Source organism: Eptesicus fuscus, chromosome 4 (genome assembly GCF_027574615.1).
Source record: "Eptesicus fuscus isolate TK198812 chromosome 4, DD_ASM_mEF_20220401, whole genome shotgun sequence".
NCBI classification, from domain to species: Eukaryota; Metazoa; Chordata; class Mammalia; order Chiroptera; family Vespertilionidae; genus Eptesicus; species Eptesicus fuscus.
In genome coordinates, this window is record NC_072476.1 from 11,098,669 (window position 1) to 11,120,554 (window position 21,886).

At 48.8% G+C, this 21,886-nt stretch overlaps 2 protein-coding genes across 3 annotated transcripts in view; one reads left to right on the plus strand and one right to left on the minus strand.

The window, feature by feature from the left end:
- Positions 1 to 3: 3 nt before the first annotated feature.
- GNPTG (N-acetylglucosamine-1-phosphate transferase subunit gamma) lies at positions 4 to 13,524 on the plus strand. The gene is made up of 11 exons (XM_008146366.3): positions 4 to 83; positions 180 to 237; positions 322 to 389; positions 12,016 to 12,070; positions 12,137 to 12,220; positions 12,310 to 12,403; positions 12,485 to 12,599; positions 12,669 to 12,751; positions 12,835 to 12,963; positions 13,056 to 13,137; positions 13,226 to 13,524. The coding sequence occupies exons 1-11, from the start codon at positions 32 to 34 to the stop codon at positions 13,321 to 13,323; spliced, it is 918 nt and encodes a 305-aa protein (XP_008144588.2). The 5' UTR covers positions 4 to 31; the 3' UTR covers positions 13,324 to 13,524.
- The window catches only part of UNKL (unk like zinc finger), a 46,230-nt gene continuing 37,844 nt past the window's right edge, over positions 13,501 to 21,886 (minus strand). The window contains exons 11-15 of one of the 2 annotated variants that reach the window (XM_008146367.3): positions 21,178 to 21,270; positions 20,025 to 20,252; positions 17,290 to 17,492; positions 16,947 to 17,201; positions 13,501 to 16,117 (exon numbers count right to left, since the gene is read on the minus strand). In XM_008146367.3, the coding sequence (XP_008144589.1) occupies positions 15,962 to 16,117; positions 16,947 to 17,201; positions 17,290 to 17,492; positions 20,025 to 20,252; positions 21,178 to 21,270 (935 nt within the window). In that variant the 3' untranslated portion in view covers positions 13,501 to 15,961. Of the gene's footprint in view, positions 16,118 to 16,946; positions 17,217 to 17,289; positions 17,493 to 20,024; positions 20,253 to 21,177; positions 21,271 to 21,886 lie in introns of both variants that reach the window. The other variant, XM_054714583.1, reaches the window with a different exon arrangement.

Sequence of the window (21,886 nt, forward strand, 5' to 3'; positions counted from 1 at the left end):
GTGACCGCGCGCCCTGCCGGCGCCCGGAGTGATGGCGGCGGCGTTGGCGCGCCTGCTGCTGCTGCTGGCGCTCGCGGCGTATGGTTAGTGTCCTGCCCCTGGCGCGCCCTGCCCAGGCTCCGGCGACCGCGAGCCCCTTCCCGACCCATTCCCGCCTCCTCACGCCCTGTTCCCCATAGGACCCACGCGCGCGGACGCCGCCAAGATGAAGGTGGTGGAGGAGCCCAACACGTTCGGGTGAGCAGCCTTGCATGGAGTCGCGGGCCGGGCCGAGGGGCGACCCAGGCCCCGGTTTCTTCCTGACCCTACCAATTCCCGCAGGCTCAACAACCCATTCCTGCCCCAGACCAGTCGCCTGCAGCCCAAGAGGGACCCTTCACCCGTGTCTGGTGAGTGCCGCTCCCTGGCCGCTGACGTGGTGGTGGCCCGGAAGGGAGCAGGGTACCGGCCTGGATTCCGGGGTGGACCGGGTCAGCGCTCGGGAGCTTGCTCCAGGGGGGCCAGGTAGGGAAGGACGGCGTCGGATGAGGGGCCCTGGAAGTTAGGGCTTAGAGGCTCATGCATTGGTTTGTCAGCCATTTACAGTTATTTTTGAGTGCGCGATATTTCAGAACATTCTTGTATCAAGTTAAATAGTTGCCCCCGAACTTAGTACTTTATTTCCTTCTCTGGAGGTGACTTCTGTTAATAGTTTGGTGTCTGTCCTTCCAGACGACTTTTATGCTTTTTCATGCATAAGCATACAAGTAAAAGACGTGTAGTGTTGTATTTTTGTGGTTTTTGCATTGTTTTCTAAAATAGTACCACTATATAAGTTTGTGCATTTACTGTTGTCATTCACAGTGTGGCTTGTATTCTCCATGGTGGTGGATGTAGGTCTTCATTCTTTTCACTTGATGCTTGGTATTCCATAGGATGGCTCTGCATTCGCTGTTATTATGGCTCTGCATTCGCTGTTATTAAGCCACTAGAGGCCCAGTGCACGAAATTTGTGCACTGGTAGGGTCTCTAGAGGCTGCTGGCCGCCTGCTGTCTCCACCAGCTGGGACGTCCCTCCCTTTCCCTGGACGGCCTCACCCTCTGGTCAAACTCCAGTCGAACTCCCCATGGAGAGGACAATTTGCATACTACGCTTTTATTATACTAGAGGCCCAGTGCACAAAATTCATGCGGGGGGGGGGGGGGTGTCCCTCAGCCCAGTCTGCACCCTCTCCAATCTGGGACATCCAACTCACAATCCAGGACTGCTGGCTCCCAACCGCTCGCCTGCCTGCCTGCCAGCCTGATCACCCCCTAACCACTCCCCTGCCAGCCTGATCGATGCCTAACTGCTCCCCTGCTGGCCCAATTGCCCCTAACTGCCCTCCCCTGCCGGCCTGGTCGCCCCTAACTGTCCTCCCCTGCAGGCCTTGTCGCCCCCACCTGCCTTCCCCTGCTGGCCTGGTCACCCCTAACTTCCGTTCCTTGCCAGCCTGGTCGCCCCCAACTGCCCTCCCTTGCTGGCCCGGTCAACCATAACTGCCCTTCCCTGCCGGCCTGGTCACCCCTAACTTGCCTACCCTGCAAGCCTGGTTGTTCCCAACTGCCTTCCCTGAAGATCTGGTCCCCCCCACACACACACTGCCCTCCAACCCCTGCCGGCCTGGTCGCCCCTAACTGCCCTCCCTCCCCTGCAGGCCTGGTTGCCCCTAATTGCCCTCCCCTGCCGGCCTGGTCGCCCCTAACTGCCCTCCCCTGCAGGCTTGGTCCCCCCCAACTGCCCTCCCCTGCTGGCCTGATCACCCCCAACTGCCCTCCCCTGCCAGCCTGATCACCCACAACTGCCCTCCCCTTCCGGCCAACTTGTGGCAGCCATCTTGTGATGACGTGAGAGCAGCCAATCTTGTGGCGGCCATCTTGGGACAGTGTTGTGGCGCGGCCATCTTGTAACAACGTCGCGCAAGGGCGTGACACCACCTAGGCTTTTATTATATAGGATTTATTAGAAAAACAAGCAATAATGTATTGACTGCTGCAAAAACATACTTAGGACTTTAAAACAAGGAAGAGCATAGAACATGGATAGAAAACATGTAGTAGTTTTGTAGTATAACTTGATATCTGGTATTGTGATCCTTCTAACTTGGTTCTTTTTTTCAAGATTGCTGCAGCTATTTGGGTCTGTTTTGGTTCCATATAAATTTTTGGAGTATTTGTTCTAGGTCTGTGAAATATGCCGTTGGTAATTTAATAAGGATTGCATTGATTCTGTAGATGCTTTGGGTAGTATGGACATTTTAATGATGTTGATTCTACCAATCTATGAGCACAGTATATTCTTCCACTTGTTTATATCTTCCTCTGTCTCTTTTTTCAACATCCTATAGTTTTCCGAGTACAAGTCTTTTACCTCCGTGATTAAGTTTATTCCTAAGTATCTTAATTTTTTTGTGACAATGGTAAATGGGATTGTTCAATTTCTCTTTCTGACAATTCATTATTGGTATATAAAAATGCCATAGATTTTTGGGTGTTAATTTTGTACATTGCCGCATTCATTTATTAAATCTAGTTTTTTTGTGGAGTCTTTAGGGTTTTCTGTGAACAATATCATGTCATCTGCAACTAATGAGTTTTACTTGCTCCTTTCCAATTTGGATTCCTTGTATGTTTTCTTCTTGTCTGATCACTGTGGCTAGCACTTCCAGTACCATTGGGATTTGAATATGGATTACATTGAATAACTAGGTCACTTTCAGTAGTTTGAGATCTTAATATTAAATCTTTTATTCCATGGACACAGGAAATCTTTCTATTTATGTATGTCTTTAATTTCTTTCAGCAGTAGCTTGTAGTTTTCAGTGGATAAGTGTTGTGCCTCCTTGAATAAATTTATTCCTAAATTTTTTCTTCTATTCAATGTTATTGTAAATGGAATAATTTTCTTAAAATTTTTTTGGATCGTTCATTGTTAGTGTATAGAAACATACTGGGTTTTGAGCATCAATTTTGTATCTTGCAACTTTGCTGAATTTATTAGCTCTAGAAGATTTTTGTAGGGTTTTCTACACTTACAAATATGTCATCTGCAAACATGACAAAATAATTTTACTTCTTCCTCTCCAATTCATTCTTTTATTATTTTATTACTACTACTACTATTATTTACTACTACTACTACTACTACTAGCCTAATTGCTCTGGCTAGAACTTTCAGAATGAAGTTGAATAGTGAATAGCAGTGCTGTGAGCATCCATGTCTTGTTTCTGATCTTCGGGGGATGCTCTCAGTTTTTCACCATTGAGTGTGATGTTAACTATGGATTGTGCATAGATGCTGTTATGTTAAAGAAGCCTCCTTGTCTTCCTCATTTGTGTTTTTTATGGTGAAACTGTTGAAGAACAGGTGCTTCTACAAAGTTGAGATGATCATATGATTATCCCCCCTTTCTGTCAGTGGGGTGTATTAGTTGATTGGTTTTTGTATTTTGGACCATCCTTACATTCTAGGAATAAACCCTACTTGGTCATGGTGTAGAGTCCATTTAATGTGTTATTGAATTCAGTTTGCTAGTGTTTTGCTGGGGAGTTTTACATTAATAGTCATAAGAGATGTTGATCTGTAGTTTCATTCGTGCATGGGTGGGGTCCCTCGGCCTGGCCAGGATTCGTGGGAGGTTGGCTGGAGGAGGGGATGTGGCAGGGGAGGGGGGCTCGGGATGTTGGCTGGTGGGGCGGGGAGGGACCGTGGGAGGTTGGCCAGCTTGGAGGTTGGCTGTGGGAGTGTCTGCCCCCTGGTTGTCAGTGTGCAGCATAGTGACCGGTAGTTCAGTAGTTGGGTTGCTTAGGTTTTTATGTATCTAGATTTATTTATTTATTTAAAATCCTCACTCGAGGATATTTTTTCCATTGACTTTTAGAGAGAGTGGAAGGGAGAGAGACAGAGAGAAACACACATGTGAGAGAGAGACACATCGATTGGTTGCCTCCCGCATGCCCCTGACCAGGGCTGGGAGCCTGCAATGGAGGTATGTGTCCTTGACCAGAATCGAACCCGGAACGCTGCAGTCCGCAGGCCAATGCTCTATCACTGAGCCAAACCGGCCAAAACTTGAAGTTTTTACAGCTATAAATTTCCTTCTTTTTTTTTTTAAATGGTTTATAGGAGTTGTCTGTCCTTTTCTCAAGCCGTATTCGTCAGCAGCTTATCTTTTTTTTTAGTATTTCATTTTATTTTTTTTACAGAGAGGAAGGGAGAGGGATAGAGAGTTGGAAACATCGATGAGAGAGAAACATCGATCAGCTGCCTCCTGCACACCTCCTACTGGTGATGTGCCCGCAACCAAGGTACATGCCCTTGACCGGAATCGAACCTGGGACCCTTGAGTCCGCAGGCCGACGCTCTATCCACTGAGCCAAACCAGTTAGGGCTAAATTTCCTTCTTAGCATTGCTTCCACTGTATCCTGTAAGTTTCGGTATCTTGAGTTTTTGTTTTTGTCTGGAAGTATTTTCTAACTTCCCTTGTGATTTCTTCTTTGACCCAGTGATTAAGATTGTACTATTTAATTTCATATACTTGTGAGTTTCCTACTTTTTATTGACTTCTGTTTTTCACTGTGATCAGGAAAGTAACTATGATTTCAGTCTTTTTATGTTTATTAAGAACTAGTTTTGTGTCATAATATATGGTCTGTCCTGGAGAATGTTCCATCTTTTCACTTTGAACCTGCTTGTGTCTTTAGACCTAAAATGAGTCTCTTATAAGCAATTGGATCTTTTTTATTTTCAATTCATTTGGCCAATCTGTGCCTTTTTTGTTTTAAATATATTTTTATTGATTTCACACAGGAAGAGAGAGAGAGAAATATTGATTAGCTGCCTCCTGAACACTCCCTACTGGGAATCGAGCTCGCGACGCAGGCTTGTGCCCCGACTGGGAATTGAACTGTGACCTCCTGGTTCATAGATAAATGCTTAACCACTGAGCAACACCAGCCGGGCCAATCTGTGCTTTTTAAAAATATAGGTTTTTATTGATTTTAGAGAGAGAGAGAGAGGGAGGGAAAGGGAGAGAGAAACATCGATGTGAGAGAGAAAAATTAACCAGTTGCCTCCTGTACACACCCTAACCAGGGATTGAACCCACAGCCTGAGTGTGTGCCCTGACTCGGAATTGAACCAGCAACCTTCTGGGGCACGAGACAACAATCAGCTGAGCCACACCGGCCAGGGCCAGGCAGTGCCTTTTGAATGGGAGGTTAATCATTTACATTGAAAGTACGTATAGGCATACCTAGGAGGTGCTGTGGGTTTGGTTCCATACCACTGCAATGAAGCAACTATTGCAGTGAAGTGAGTCACACGAACTTTTTGGTTTCCCAGGGCATATAAAAGTTATATTTACTATAGTATATTAAGGGTGCAATGTAGCTTTATGTCTACAAAACACTGCACATACCTTAGTTAACAGAAAACATTGCCCTGGCCAGTGTGGTTCAGTGGTTAGAGCGTCAGTCTGCACACTGAAAGGTCACAGGTTCAATTGCCCATCAACGGCACATACCTGAGTAGTAGATTAGATCCCTGGCCCCAGTTGGGGTGTATACAGGAGGCAGCCAATCGATATCTGTCTCTGTCTCTCTCTCTCCCCCCATCTCCCCTCCCACCCTCCCTTCTACTCTAAAAATTAATGGAAAAAATATTCTCAGGTGAGGATTAATAAAAAATAAAAATAAAACCACGAACAGAACAGAGACCCCAGAAATCAACCCAAGTCATTATGCTCAATTAATATTTGACAAAGGAGGCAAGAGAATACAATGGAGTTGAGACTGTCTCTTCAATAAATGGTGTTGGGGGAATTGGACAGTCACATGCAAAAAAATGAAACTAGACTACCAACTTACCCTGTCTACAAGAATAAGCTCAAAATGGATAATGGATTTTTTGGGAAGCCATAAAAATCCTAGAAAAAAACCATAGGCAGTAAAACCTCAGACACCTCTCGTAGCAATATGTTTACAGATACATCTTCTAGGACAAAGGAAACTAAGGAGAAAACCAACAAATGGGACTACAGCAAAAGAAACCATCAACAAAATGAAAAGGGAGCCCACTGCATAGGAGAACACATTTGGCAAGGATACATCTGATAAAGGGTTAATATCCAAAATATATAAGGAACTCATACAACTTAACAAAAGGAAGACAACCCAATTAAAAAAATGGGCAAAGGATTTAAATTGACACTTCTCCAAAGTGGACATACAGATGGCAAAGACACATATGAAAAAATGCTCAAAGTCACTGATCATCAGAGAGCTGCAAATTAAAACAACAATAAGGTATCACCTCACACCTATCAGAATGGCTACCATTAACAAATCAACAAATGACAAGTGCTGGCGAGGATGTGGAGAAAAGCGTGCAGACTGGTGCAGCTTTTATGGAAAACAGAAAAAATTATTTATAGAACTGCCATTTGACCCAGTGATCCCACTTCTAGGAATATATCCTAAGAAACCTGAAACACCAATCAGAAAGAATGTTCATAGAAGCACAATTTACAATAGCTAAGATCTGGAAACAGCTCAAGTGCCCATCAGTAGATGAGTGGATAAAAAAGCTGTGGTGCATCTATATCATGAAGTACTATGCAGCAGTAACAAAGAAGAATCATTTATCCTTTGAGAAAACATGGAGAGTATCATGCTAAGTGAAATAAGTCAGTCAGAGAAAGACAAGGATCACATGATCTCTCATATGTAGAATCTAAATAACAAAATAAACTGATGAATGGAGTGGATCCAGAGACATGGAAGCATGGAACAGAGTGCGGATTCTCTGAGGGAAGGTGGGGGAGGGTGGGTGGGTGGGAGGTAATCAACCAAAGAGACCTTGTATGCATATAGTATGGTATGCATAACCCATGGACATAGACAATAGGGTGGTGAGGGCCTGAGGCAGGTGGGAGGGGACTAATGGGGGGAAAAGGGGACATATGTAATATTTCAACAATAAAGAATTATTTTTAATAATAAAATGCAAATCAACAGTCAAAAATAAATAAATACCATCATCTGAGCCTTCAGTGAATCATAATACTTTTTTTTTTTAATTTAATAAATCTGTATTGTTCAGATTATTACAATTGTTTCTCCTTTTCCCTCCCATAGCTCCCCTCCACCCGGTTCCCACCCCACCCTCTGCCCTTACCTCCCCCCCACTGTCCTCATCCATAGGTGTACGATTTTTGTCCAGTCTCTGCCCGTAACCCCCACCCCCCTTTCCCCCTGAGAATTATCAATCCACTCCCATTCTATGCCCCTGATTCTATTATATTCACCAGTTTATTCTGTTCCTCAGATTTTTAATTCACTTGATTTTTAGATTCACTTGTTGATAGATATGTATTTGTTGTTCATAATTTTTATCTTTACTTTTTTCTTCTTCCTCTACGTAAAGAATACCTTTCAGCATTTCATATAATACTGGTTTGGTGGTGAACTCCTTTAGCTTTTTCTTGTCTGTGAAGCTCTTTATCTGACCTTCAATTCTGAATGATAACTTTGCTGGGTAGAGTAATCTTGGTTGTAGGTTCTTACTGTTCATCACTTTGAATATTTCTTGCCACTCCTGTCTGGCCTGCATAGTTTCTGTTGAGAAATCAGCTGACAATGGTATGGGTGCTCCCTTGTAGGTAATTAACTGTTTTTCTCTTGCTGCTTGTAAGATTCTCTCTTTGTCTTTTGCCCTTGGCATTTTAATTATGATGTGTCTTGGTGTGGTCCTCTTTGGATTCCTTTTGTTTGGGGTTTTGTGCACTTCCTGGACTTGTAAGTCTATTTCTTTCACCAGGTGGGGCAAGTTTTCAGTCATTATTTCTTCAAATAGGTTTTCAGTATCTTGCTCTCTCTCTTCTTCTGGTACCCCCATAATTCTGATGTTGGTACACTTGAAGTTGTCCCAGAGGTTCTTCAAATTTTTGGATTCTTTTTGCTTTCCCAGTTGAGTGTTTTTTGCTTCTTTGTATTTCAAATCTTTGACTTGATTCTTGCGTTCCTCTAGTCTGCTGTTGGGTCTCTGTGTAATATTTTTTATTTCATTCAGTGTATGTTTAATTTCTAGTTGGTCCTTTTTCATATCCTCGAGGGTCTTGTTGAATTTATCGGCCTTTTCTAGGAAATTCTTGAAGAACCTTATAACCATGGTTTTGAACTCTATATCCAGTCATTTGTTTTCCTCCATTTCTTTCATTTGTGATCTGTTTCTTTGTCTCTGCATTTTCGCTGCTTCCCTGAGTTGGTAGGGTGGCTTTGTGTGCTAGGTGTCCTATATGGGCCAGTGGGTCGGCCTCCCAGTTACCTGAGGTGGACACTTTTGGTGCACCCCTTTGTGTACTGTGTGTACAGCCTTGTAGTTAAGTCTTGATTGTTGTTGGTGTCACTGGGAGAAATTGACCTCCAGGCCAATTGGCAGTGAGGACCCACTGTGTCTATAATGGAAGAACTGCTGCGCTGGAGACACCCTTATGGGGCAGGACTTGCTTCAGTGGGGCTTTGGTGCTCACTGAGTCTGCCTCTTGAATGTGTCACTTATGGATGTGAGGAGTTGAAATCTGGTGTCTCACACTGACCACTAGATACACTGCCTTCTGGGTCTCCAATGGGGTGCAGGTCAGCTACTGTCTGAGGCCACCCAGCAGGAGCTACAATGAGAACTACAGTTTTCTCCTCTTTGCTTGGGATTTGGAGGTTTTGGAGCTGTCTGACCAGAGCTGCAGTTTGTTTGGTTAAGCTGCGATAGGGCAGGCCATTCATATGCAAAAGCCGCTGCATGGAGCTTGGGTGGGTTTGTAGATTGTGCGGGGCGGGGTCTCAGGGAGTCACTAGGCTAGGGCGTGGCAACAGCGATGGCTGCCAGTCAGCCGTCTCAGCGTTTCCGCGTTTCCAAGTCCCCGCGTCCCGCGCCCCAGCGCAGTAAACAATGATTGCTGGGCGCACCTCTGCAAGAAAGTCACCCTCACTTTCCGACCCGATGGCAGACAGTCCAGCTTCTCCCCGTAGGTGTTTGGGTCCCCAGCGTCTCCCCAGAAACTGGAGTTCAGAGTGATCAGGAGCTTGTCTCCCTTCGGGTTGAAAGAAGCAGCGCACCCAGACGCCCGCCGCCAGCCCGATTCGCGCACCTCCGTACCTCAGCTTTTCAGCGCTTGTGCACGTCTCAATGCTCTTTTCTCTTTCCTTCTAGTTGTAGAACTTCCACTCAGCCAGCTTTCCCGTGGTTCTGGGTGATAGACGTTTTGTCTTTTAGTTGTAGTTTTGAAATTGTTGTGCGAGGCATCAGTTTAGGTGTTTACCTATGCCGCCATCTTGGTTTCTCCCATCATAATATTTTTAAAAAATATATTTTTATTGACTTTAGAGAGAAAGGGAGAGGGAGAGAGAGAAACATCAATGATGAAAAAGACAGCCATTGATCGGCTGCCTCCTGCACACCCCCACTGGGGATTGAGCCTGCAACCTGGGCATGTGCCCTGACCAGGAATCGAACCATGACCTCCTGGTTCAGAGGTTGATGCTCAACAACTGAGCTATGCTGGCCAGGTGAATCATACTACTTTTGCTGGTGGAGGGTCTTGCCTCGATGTTGATGAAATCACATTATCTGTGAAATGCAATAAAACGAGGTGTACCTGTATTGTTAAGAACGGACTTGTAGGAAGCAAATAAAATGACAAAAGTTTGTCTTGTAGTTTTATCCCTTGTTTCTTCCGTTAGTTTTTTGTTGTTAATCCTCACCCAAGGATATTTTTTCCATTTTTAGAAAGAGTGGAAGGGAGGGAGGGGTAAGAGAGAGAGAGACACAGAGAGAGAGACCTTGATGTGAGAGAGACATCAATTGGTTGCCTTCTGCACACCCCCAACCTGGACAGGGAATTGAACTTGCAACCCAGGTATGTGCCCTTGACAGGAATCAAACCTGTGGCCCTGCGGTGCATGGGCCTAAGCTCTAGCCACTGCACCACACTGGCCAGGGCTCTTCCATTAGTTTTTATTGAATTTTTTTCTTAGGTGACATGTTTGATTTTCCACTTTTTCCCCTTTGTGTATATTTTACAAATAGTTATTTTTATCAGTGGTTACCATGGGGATTATGTAACATCCTCAAGTTCTTAGAGTCTATTTGAATTTATACTATCTTAACTTCAATTGTATATAAAAACTACTCCTACACAGCTGTTTCTCTACCAACCTTGTTTTTACAGATTACCTTTTAAACATTGTGCACATGCTAACATAGATTTATAATTTTTATGCATTTGTCTTTTAAATTCTGTGTATTTACAAAGCAGAATTGCAGTGCTGGCTTTGTAATTTGCCCTTTACTGGAGGTTATTATAGTCCTTTCATTTTAACTTGAAGGACTCCTTCAGCATTTCTTGTAGGTCAGGTCTAATTGACAATGAACTTCCTGTTTTTGTTTACCTTATTTTTGGAGGATATTTCCCCTGGATATAGAATCCTTGGTTGAGTTTTCATCCCACTGCTTTCTGGTTTCCAAAGTTTCTGCAGAGAAATCAGCTGATAGTCTTATTGAAGACAGGTCACTTCTTACGGCTTTCAAGACTTGGTTTTTGACATTAGTCTCTTGGGTCTTCATGTGGGTCTCTGAGTTTATTATACTTGGAGCTTCTGGGATTTGGAGATTCATGTCTTTTATCAAATTGGGAAGTTCCTGACAATCATTTCCTCAACTAATAATCTCTCTGTCCCTTTCTCTTTTCCTTTGGGGACTCCCATAATGTGTGCCACAGGTTTCTTAGGCTCTGGTCACTGATTCTTTTGTTCAGATCTGCTGTTGAATCCCTTGTGTGATTTTCATTTCAGTTGTATTTTTCAGCTCCAGAATTTCTTTTTGGTTTCTGTAATTTTTATCTCTGCCCACATCATTTTCCTGATACCCTTTAGTTGTGTTTTCTTGTAGTTTTGGAGTATATTTAAGGTAGTTATTAAAGGTTTAGTAGCCCTGGCTGTGGTGGTGTGGTTCAGTTGGTTGAGCGTTATCTCATGTACCAAGAGGTGGCTGGTCTAATTTCTGGTCAGGGCACATACCTGGGTTGAAGGATTAATCCTCAGTAGGGAGCATGCAGAAGGCAGCCAAATTGATGTTTCTCTCTCTCCCTGTACTTCCCTCTCTCTCCAAAATCAATGAAAACATATTTAAAAATAAACAAAGTCTTTAATAAGTCCACTGTTTGGGCTTCTCTCAGGTGGTTCTGTCAGTATTTGCCTTTGAATAGGCAATGTGTTCCTGTTTCTTAGTATGCCTTGCAATTTTTACTGAAAAATGGGCCTTTGCAAACTAACTGGCAGAGGTATCGGTTTTCAGACTGGCTCTACTACGGGGCAGATTTTCACCAATATCTGGGCATATTCTGAGTGTAGAGAGCAGGCTGAGGTGCATCTTGCTATTAGGCGTGTACATGTATGTCTGAAGTTCCTCGAGCCTTGCCTCAGACTTCTGAGTCTCTAGGCCCCCTGCAGCTTTCATGAGCAGTGCCCACTTTCCCACCTGAGGTCTGAGGTGGACAAAACAAAGAGCAGTCCTCTGGCAGCCCTGAGCCAGGTTGGAATGTTGCAGATAAGGTCGGCCTGCTCCTTGTGAGCACGCAGGAGGGTTAGTGGGGAGGCCAAGACGAGAGAAAATGCCTTAACCCTTGTGCTGCCAGCTGGAAGGTGCTTTAGTTCTTCTGTCTACTTGGTTGCTGTAAACCTGTTTTTCAGAACTCCTCTTAGGTTGGCCCAGCCTGTTTTGCTTGCTCTTTAGATGTTTCACAGGGAAACGAGCTTGGCGCTTACTTAGTCTAAGTTTTTGCTGACATCACCCCAACTCTCGTGCTCCCTTTTTAAAGTTTAAACCAACCTTTTTCCTGAATGGCCCCCGTTTTGTGGGTTGTCAGTTTTTTCTGCCTGGTCTGCTTTTCCACATGCCTGCTCTTACACTGGACTCAGCCTGGTGCATTTCCCCCTTCTAGGGCCTGCGCATCTCTTCAGACTTTCTGGCAAGTGCTTCAGCCTGGTGGAGTCCACGTGAGTGAGGGGAGGGGTGGCAGGGGCGGGGGCTGGGAACAACCCTGACAGCAGCTGTACCCCCAGGTACAAGTACGAGTTCTGCCCATTCCACAACGTGACCCAGCATGAGCAGACCTTCCGCTGGAATGCCTACAGTGGGATCCTCGGGTGAGCTGGGTGTGGGGATGAGTAAGGAGCTACAGGCTCCTTGGTGTGGTGCGCTCCCCCCAACCAACTTATGCTCCGCTCCTCTTCAGCATCTGGCATGAGTGGGAAATCGCCAATAACACCTTCAGCGGCATGTGGATGAGGGACGGTGACTCCTGCCACTCCCGGAGCCGGCAGAGCAAGGTGCAGCTGTGTAGGGTGTGCCTTGGGGTGGAGGGTGGGGGGTGGCTGCTTACCCACCTACCAACCAAGGTTTCCCCCCAGGTGGAGCTTACCTGTGGAAAAAGCAACCGATTGGCTCACGTGTCTGAGCCAAGCACCTGTGTCTACGCGCTGACCTTCGAGACGCCCCTTGTCTGCCATCCCCACTCCTTGTTAGGTAGGCTGCTGGAGCCCTGGGAGGTGGGGTGGAGGGGCTCAGCTAAGTCTGGGTTCTCTTGGATCTTAGTGTACCCAGCCCTGCCTACGGCCCTGCAGCAGAGGTGGGACCAGGTGGAGCAGGACCTGGCCGACGAGCTAATCACTTCCCAGGTGAGGTGCTGCGGTGGGCACCCCCGTGGGTGGGTGCGGCACAGCGACGAACTGGGTGTTCCCTCTTCCTCTTTGACCTGCAGGGCTATGAGAAGCTGCTCAGAGCGCTTTTTCAGGATGCCGGCTATTTAAAGGCCCCAGAAGAAAGTGAATCCACACAGGAAGGCGGTGGTCAGGGTCTGGTGTTTGAGACCTTGGAGAGCTGCAGTAAGGTACAGATTGGGAGGGTGGGAGCCGAGTTCTCTGGACACTGACGGCCTCCCACCGAGGGGCCTGACGTGCCCTTCGAACTTCTCTGTTTCAGGCACATAAAGAACTATCAAAGGAGATTAAAAGACTTCAAAGTGTGCTGACCCAACATGGCATCCCCTACACTAAGCCTGTGGGTAAGTCACACCTGGGGGGCCAAGCCCACCTTGGGACCTGCTGCCTGTGAGCCAGATCCTGACCTGTCACCTCCTGGTGTTTTGGTAGGAACTTCCAGCTCTGAGCACTTGGGCTCCAAGATACCCACAGACAGAACAGCAGAGCAGCTACTTGGCAACCCAGGGTTGCTTGGGAACACCTTATGACCTGGGATGGGGCTGAAGACAGACCAGACTGGCATCCTGTAGCAGGAAGGAGGAGCAGGCCGGGACCTAGTGCAGAGCGAAAAGTCGCGGGAAAAGCACACGCCAGGCAGAGGATGTGCTTCCTCTGTGCCTTCCGGGCCAGTGGCTCTCAGGATTGGACTCAAAGATACGGACAAATAAAGATTCAAAGTTTTAATTCCATACTGATAAAAATAATTCCATGAATTCTGTAAACCATTGCATAAATGCTGTAGTGTAAAAAAATTTAAACAGGTGTTAACAACTTTAAACAATTCACTAAAGTAAATGATTATGCCTTATAAATACTACCTTCTGGGTTAAGATAATTCCATTCCAATAACATTCTCATCTAAATACTCAGAACGAACATACAGATTGGGGCTTTCATAAATTAGTCCACATGAAGCGTCCACACACCGAGTTGAGGTTTGCTGATCAGCTGCACGAGTAGTACGACAAGAATATTCCTGCTAATATTGAACACTAGAGCTGAGAGACACCGAGCACCACACGGCTTTCACTGCTACACCCAGCACTCCCCTCCCACCCCGAGGGGTGGAGACGCCCCTGAGCCTGTGAGGCCTGCAAAGGGCGGCTCCCTCCTAAGATCAGGGCCACTGCAGCGGGGAGGGCCCCACGGAGCAGCCCCCTGGGAGCGTGCCACAACGACAGCCCTAACTGCGCCCGGGCACCCTGGGAGCTCCACTCTGGGTGGTTCTTTGGTCTTCCCACCACACGTCTGTTCTCAGAGCCAGTCCTGACCTGAGAAGGGTAAGTGCTCAAGGGCTGCGCCCCAACCCCAGCTGTGGAACCCCTGTGAGCACTACACCTATGGCCCCCAAACTCCACAGAACTGACCGGAGTAGCTTATAAATAGACCTAAAGCTTAATTGTTCTTAATTGTTTATAACTGTAACATGTCTAGGCTAGATATCAGTAATAAACACTGTCCTGTTATCCCCAAAAAGGCCGAAGGCCTAACATGGAAAACAAGTGCATAAATATTAATAAAAAATAATTTTAAACAGTGATAACAGTAGCACAAAATATACGTAATTTCTAAGACCTAATAAATCATTATCACTATAATTAAAAACAAGGATTTATTAAAACCAAGTCAATAGTTAACCTTTAGTAGCACACTAGCTGTGGAATGTCATGGATCCACCTTTAAAATGATAACTTTTTATCAGTTTGTCTTATGTTAAAAAATGTTTTAAACTTATTATAGTAAATACATTCTAATTTGGTCACTGATAAAAGTTTTTACCTAGTCACTTTGCACTTTAAAAATGCTATTAAAACTCTTTGGCAAAGCCCCAGGCAAGTAGAAACACAAGTGTTCCCTTCCAGGCTCGAGGGCCAGTACCTGCTCCTGCCTCCCAAATGGCAGGCTCTGTGAAGATTTCCTCACAGCAATCTAGATGGGCCTCACTGAGCAAAGTTGGGGTAAACTACAGGCATCTTTTACTTCTTCCCAGATTTCTAGGAAAAAAAAAAATGAGCCATTGTAGACCAGAGAAGATTCAGGTCATCACTAAAATCAGACCCATTCTCGGGCATTTCTTCCTTGGACCTGAAGCCAGGCTGCTACCTGGAGGCCAGGGACCAGCATTAGAGCCAGGTCCTCAGGGCAGCCCCCTGCCCTAGCACAGCGGCCAGGTCCTCACAGATGACGGATAATACCTAGACACACAGTTCAGACAACAGTGTCAAAAGTGTCGCCTGAAGTCGAATGTGCTGAAGATTGGCGAGCCTGTCCCACTCTGGCAGGAGTCCCGGTGGTCCCAGTGTGGGGAGTGCTCAGGGGCCAGCCAGGTGCCCAGCAGCCAGCTCCAGGAAGCTATGCAGAGCGGCTCTAAAATAGATGTACCCCCTTGGTCGCACTTTTCACTAGTATCAAATTGTCTTACAAAGTTTCAAGGGAGAAAATAAAACCAAATGAACCATTCTCCTTTTGCAAGGCACAGGCACTTAGAAAAAGCGGCCACGGGTCAGAGATGCGTGACTGAGCGCCCTCATTGCACGGTGTTGGGAAATAAAACTCCAATTAGTGTGCGCGAGCACATGGTTAGGAACAGTTCCTTTCATAAAATTAAAAACATCTAAATGTATGTCTTTCAATAACCACTCTGCTATAAATACTATTTGCACTTAATTTAAAACCTATAAAAATCCTAGGCATTTCTCACTACTAGATAAATGCTCATTTCATAAGTACTAATTTCAGAATATGAAATCTAATATATTTACCATACTATGAATTACCATAAACTGATAGGAAATATTTTAAGTTCACAGTACAATACAAAGCTTCATATGCATATTAAAAAGACATGAACCTAGAAAGCAGCTTACAGCAGCTGAGACCGTCCACGTCAATTCCTCTGTTTACAAAGTGCTTGGCCGGGACGTGAACTCCCAGGATGTGGTCACAGTAGTGTCAGGACCGCAAACCCCACGTAATTACTGTGCCCACCCAAAACCTGGGCTGCGGGCAGGTGGGTGCTGTGGGTTTGCCTTTAAGGTCTACGAGGAGAATACCATGAAACTGGATGCAGCTGGGCCGGGATCCCAACGTTGGTGGCACCAGGAAGTGAGGCCACCATGGCTGCTGTCACCACTGGAGGGGCTGCCCCTCGCAGTAGGGGCACTCAGGCGCACTGGCCACACAGGGCTCACAGAGCACACGGTGCTGGCAGGGCTGCAGGACGGCGCCGCGGGCCGGCTCTCCGCACACCACGCACTGCTTCGCTCTGAGCTGGAAGATCACCTGCAGGTGAGAAGTCGGCGGGTCACAGAAAGCCCCTTCCCACCACTGGCCCCAGAGGTGACGAGAACACGTGAAGGTAACGGCTAGCCCAAGGCTCAGGACGGATGGACACCCCCTGGAACACAGACGGAGGTAGAGCTGCTTGTCCACAGGACCTTGGCCTGGGGGGGGGGGCAAGCCTGCGTGGGAAGGACCAGGCCAGGATGGAGGCCCGTGACCTGTGGCTGGGGAGTCCAGATTTGGGCTCAGTGGAACCCTGACCTGAGACCCAGCCCTCTAACTAGGGGAAGAGGCACAGCCCAGGGACAGTGCCTCGAGGTGAAGCGATCAGGTATGTGCACGGCAGCCAGACTTTGGCCACAGTCAGCAGAGGAGGAGGAGAGTGTCAAGAGGCAGGGTTTTAGAACCTTCCAGATGCTCCGAGTTCTAACAAAATGCCCTGGTGTGGGAGAACTTTCTAGCTGAGCTGAACTCCAGGTTTTTGCTACTCCAGAAAAAATAACAAAATCAGGCAAAGAGGTGATCAGTGACACGCCTCAGACATACACCATGGTTCCAACTTGTGTGGGGCAAGAGGGGCGTGATTCTATCCATGAGGGTACAGGAGGGGGTAACGTAGAAGATTCCAGAAAGGAAGGGGAGGGCCAGACTGGCAGGAGAGGTGGTGCACACACTCCTGGGAGCAGAGCGTGAGCTGCCATCTGAGGAGCCAATGAGAAGGACCGCACGGGAGGAGGAGGAGTGGTAGGCCAGGTCCCAGCCATCATGTGTCCCACACACACTGCCAGGGCAGACATCAGGTACCTTGGAAGATGAAGCCAGGACTCACCCCGTCCACCGCCTCCAGATCCAGGCGGAGCTGACTCTGCAGCGACTGCAGCTTGGGCAGCGAGATGGCACTGATGTCGCTGCCGCCTCGCAGCCCTGGGAGTGTGGACATGCCCCGGCCTTCCAGCTCCTCCTGCAGCTGCCTGAACTGGGCCTCCACCTCCTCCTTCTTCTGCAGTGCCAGCTGCCGGGCACTGTCCGCCGCCAGCGCACGCTCCTTGGCCTCCTTGGCCTCCCGCTGCCATGCGTCACAGGCCTGAAACCCAGGGGGCTGTAGTGGCTGGCAGGGGGCACCCTGCATCTACATTGGTCTCCCCTGAGCTTGGCACCTCCCCAGGACTCACCTGCTTCACTTGCTGCCAGGACTCCTCCCACTGCCTGATCTTCCTCTTGGCCTCGTCCAGCTGCCGCCTGACCCGTGCCAGTTCGGCGCCATTTGGACTTGCACTTGCAGTGGATGTGGGGCCGGCATTCAGAATGGGGGACGGGCTGGGAGAGAAGCTGCCGGAAACAAAGTCCCAGATGCTCCCAGGGACGCCATTCAAACCTGAGTATGGAGGAGACAGATGTCAGCCCAGGCGTGCTGAGGCTTCACAGACACCCCGGGCAGGACCTGGGACCTCTGGGGCTCCACAGACAAGGCTGCTGCCCCGGACCTTGCAGCCAGGCCCCCCTCCAGCCACCTGTGGGGTTTAAACAGAGAGAAAATGAATTCAAAGTTCCTGTGACTGCAGCCGGTGGAGCAGGACTTCTCAAACTCTGGTCCCAGGAATCTTTGACACGTAGGATCCTGAGGCCCCCAGGGAGCTTTGGTTTAAAGAACTCCCACAGTAGAAAACGTGATACTTGTTGATAGCGTCGCGTGTCACTTAACAACAGGGGAAACAGAAATGCACCATCAGGCAATTTCGTCACTGTGTGAACATCACGGGGTGCACTTACACAAACGGAAATGGCCTAGTGTAGCCCACCACACACCTGGGCCGTAGGTACAGCCCATTGCTCCTAGGCTGCAGGCCTGTACCGCCTGTGACTGTACGGAATGCTGTAGGACCCTGTGACACAACGGTAAGTTTTTGTGTATCTAAACATACAAGAGATACAGTAAAAATACAGTATAAAAGGTAAAGAGTGGCACACCTGGAGAGGGCCCTTAGTACTGAGCTTGCAAGCCTGGAGGTTGCTCCGGGTGAGTGAGTGGTGAGTGAGGCCCAGGTTATTACTGCCACAACTGCAGACTTCACAAACACTGTCCCACACCCTCCCCTGCTCCCTCCCGACAGGGTCAGAAACGACACTGAAGCTGCCAGTGCTGCTCCGTGAACAGACGTGGGCTGGACCGACGGGAAGTAGCAGGAGAGACTCTGGGAGAGACCCAGATCACAACCGCGACTGCCAGGAGGGAGTGAGGATTAGTCAGAAAAAAAGTGAAGACGGGGAGAGAAAGGAACATGGCACTGTCATGGCCATGTGGGTTTGGCTACTGCATGTTGGAGCAGTGGTCAGATTAAAGAACCTTGTGGTTTTCAAAAAAAAAAGGGTGTTTAACATGGAGAGGGGGGTAGAATTGAGGACTCAATATTTCGACTTTGGGAATTTGGTTCTATTGACTCACCTGGCATAAAGGGCTCTCACTGGCACTGAATTAATGGGAGGAGAAAAACCTTACCTATGCTTTACATCATTACAACCTGCAAAGATTTCCAAAGTACAGGGACAGGCTTGCACCACACTACCACAGAAATCATCTTTTTTTTAAAAAATATATATATATTTCTTTATTGATTTCAGAAAGGAAGGGAGAGTGAGAGGGAGAGAGAAACATCAATGATGAGAATCATTGATCGGCTGTCTCCAGCACGTCCCCCACTGGGGATCGAGCCCGCAACCCAGGCATGTGCCTTTGGCCGGAATCAAACCTGGGACCCTTCAGTCCGCAGGCCAACGCTCCATCCACCGAGCCAAACCAGCTAGGGCCAGAAATCATCTTCTAAAGTGGCTGCGTGGCCAGCGTGGCTGTGGTTGAGCATCAACCTATGAACCAGGTCACGGTTCGATTTCCGGTCAGGGGCACATGCTCAGGTTGCGGGCTCCATCCTCAGTAGGGGGTGTGCAGGAGGCAGCTGATCAATGATTCCCTCTCATCACTGATGTTTCTCTCTCTCTCTCCCCTCTCCCTTCCTTTCTGAAATCAATACAAATATATATTGAAAAAAGAAAAAAAAAGTGGCAGTGGCACTCAGTCCTTGTTAAGCCACTCCTGTGGACCGGTACAGGAGCTTAGGTCCTCAACAAACAACATCCAGCAATGTGGCCTGTGCGGGCGGAGCCCCCTCTGGACATGCAGCCCTCTGTGCTGGCACAGGCCGGCGGCTGGCGGACTGGACTAACCGACTCTGAACTGAGGTGCTGAGAGGAAATCTACTGCCAAGTTCCACACGTGTTGCTCCCACCAGAGAGGACAGTTCCTCCTGAGCCACAGAGCCTTCCATTTCTTACAGCCATTCAGCTCCATCAGAACCTACAGGACCACCGTCACATATGCAGTCTGTTGACCAGAAAGTCGTCAGGTGGTGCATGACCATTTAGGAATTAAAAGATATTTAAAAATACTAATTCTTTTAAAGTATAACAGGTTACACAAAACAAATAACACTTCTCAATGAAAGGATAACGTAAAACAAGAAATGGCACTGTTCCCTGTTTTTGCAAATCTGCCTGCTCCTGTGTTGGGTCTCTGGTGACATCGCCCCTGCACAGCCTCAGAAACTCCCCTGCACGTGTGAGTGCGCACGCAGGTCGCGCTGCAGTCACAACCACGGCCAGGGCACAGAGGCCCTGACAGGCTGACAAGCAAACCCGTGTCCGAGCCCCAGGGCACCACCGGCAAAGCAGCAGACACATGGACAAGAGGGCGCCTGGGATACATGCCAAGGCCCACACCACAGGGAGTGCGCAGGGCAGCATGGTGGAGCCTGAAATGAGAGGGCAACCAAGTGGGGACATCCACCCGCACCTCGGCTTATTCAGCAGTAAACTGTCACTACAGGGTAGCCCCTCCCCCAAAGCCCCAGCTCACCTAGGGAGTTGTAGGACGAGGCCGAGGAGCCCAGCACCCTGGGCTCCGACTTGAGGGGTGGCGGCTGCTGGGGGGGCGTCATGGCCGAGGAGACAAGAGGCCCCGACAGGGACTGGGAGAGCGAGCTGAGCGGGGAGGTGGACAGGGATGACGAGGATTGCAGGGATGGGGAGCGGGCCAGGCAGCCAGGAATGGTGACGGGCTCTGAGCCCCCCAGCGACCTCTGACCTGTGCAGAGTGGAGGGGCCGGGTTAGTGAGAGGCGGCAGCAGCCCTCTGCCCAGGAAACAGCACAGCATTGCCTCTGAGCTGGGGTGCAGCAGCCAGGGCAAGGGGGCATGGGGTGGGGGTGCTGGGGGTCCCAGGCCTGCAGCAACATGCGGCGGTGCAGAGACAGCTCCCCGCAGGCCGAGATGCGTCCACAGCTCCCAACCACTCAGACAAACGGCAAGTGCACAGGACAAGGGTTTCAGCAGGGGTCCCACAGAGACCAGACACCCACTAGGACCCGACAGCCCACGTACCCACTGGCATGGTGGTCCCAGTACCTTTAGGGCCCCCAGAAACATTAATCTGTTTTAGCATCAGAAGAAAAAGATAAGCTTGTCTGGTGTGGCTCAGTGGTTGAGCATTGACCTATGAACCAGGAGGTCACAGTTCCATCATTCCCTGTGAGGGCACATGCCTGGGTTGTGGGCTCGATCCCCTCTAGGGGGTGTGCAGGACGCAGCCGATCAATGATTCTCTCTCATCATTGATGTTTCTACACCCCCCCCCAATCTCTCTCTCTCTCTGAAATCAATAAAAAACATATTTTAAAAAAGAAGAAAAAGATGAGCTTTTAGGCCAAAGAAAATGATTCAGCACATGTTTATACCCGTCCTTCATGCCAATGCAGTGGTTAAACATTTCGGAAGGCTGTGAAGGCTGGCCGCCCGTGTCCCCCGTTCTGCACACCCCACACCCATCCCTGCAGGGGCCACTTTGCTCCGATGGAGGTAAACTGAGGAGCTGTGAGGCTGATCCTGCCAGGGCTGCAGGGTCCTGGAGGAGGGGGAGGGGCCTCTCCCACCCTAGGGCCACTTACGGGTTCTTGAAAGGAAAGCCCGGCCAGCCCAGCCACCCTACAAGAGCGCCAGGTGTCATCGTCTTACCTGGGGGTCCCAGGTCACTTCCGTCCTGCTCGTCCAGCTCCTTATCCAGGGGAGCGAGGCTTACATCACTAAGATGGAGATCTAAGGCAGAACCTGTCCAACAAGACACCTGTTATTGCTCAGAAACACTCAGAGCTGCAGCAGGGAGGATGCCCGGCTCTCCGGGGAGCGGGGACACCCCGCCCGGAGCTGGGGGCCAGGAACACACCCCTGCCCGCCTCCCACAGTTGGACTCACTCTCTCCTCCCGCACAGCCAGAGCCTCCAGCATCCCCTGGAGCACGGCCTCACCTCACTGAAGTCGGCTTCTACGTTTCGATTTCACGGGACGACATTTGACCAAGTAAACATACTTAACGAGTAAAAGAACATTCCAGGAGGGTGCCATCCACGGAAAGCGATTCAGGCCACGGTGTGCGGCTGCACTCGCACTAACACAGGGCCCACCGACCTCTGCACCGGGCCCACAGCAGGGTGACCCGCACCCTGTTCTCCCACGCTAACCCTCAGCGGGTCCCTCCCATCCCATCTGTTCCCCGAGGAGAGCATACACCCCAGGCACGTCTGCTCAACAAAACGGGAATGGAACGGTGGGGCCCTCAGAGCTGCCTCCGCCCCAAAAGCTTTCCTCAGGGACCCCCTCAGGCAGCACGGAGGGAGCAGCACGGAGCACGGCCTCGGCACAAGAGCAGGGAGCATGACTCAGGGGT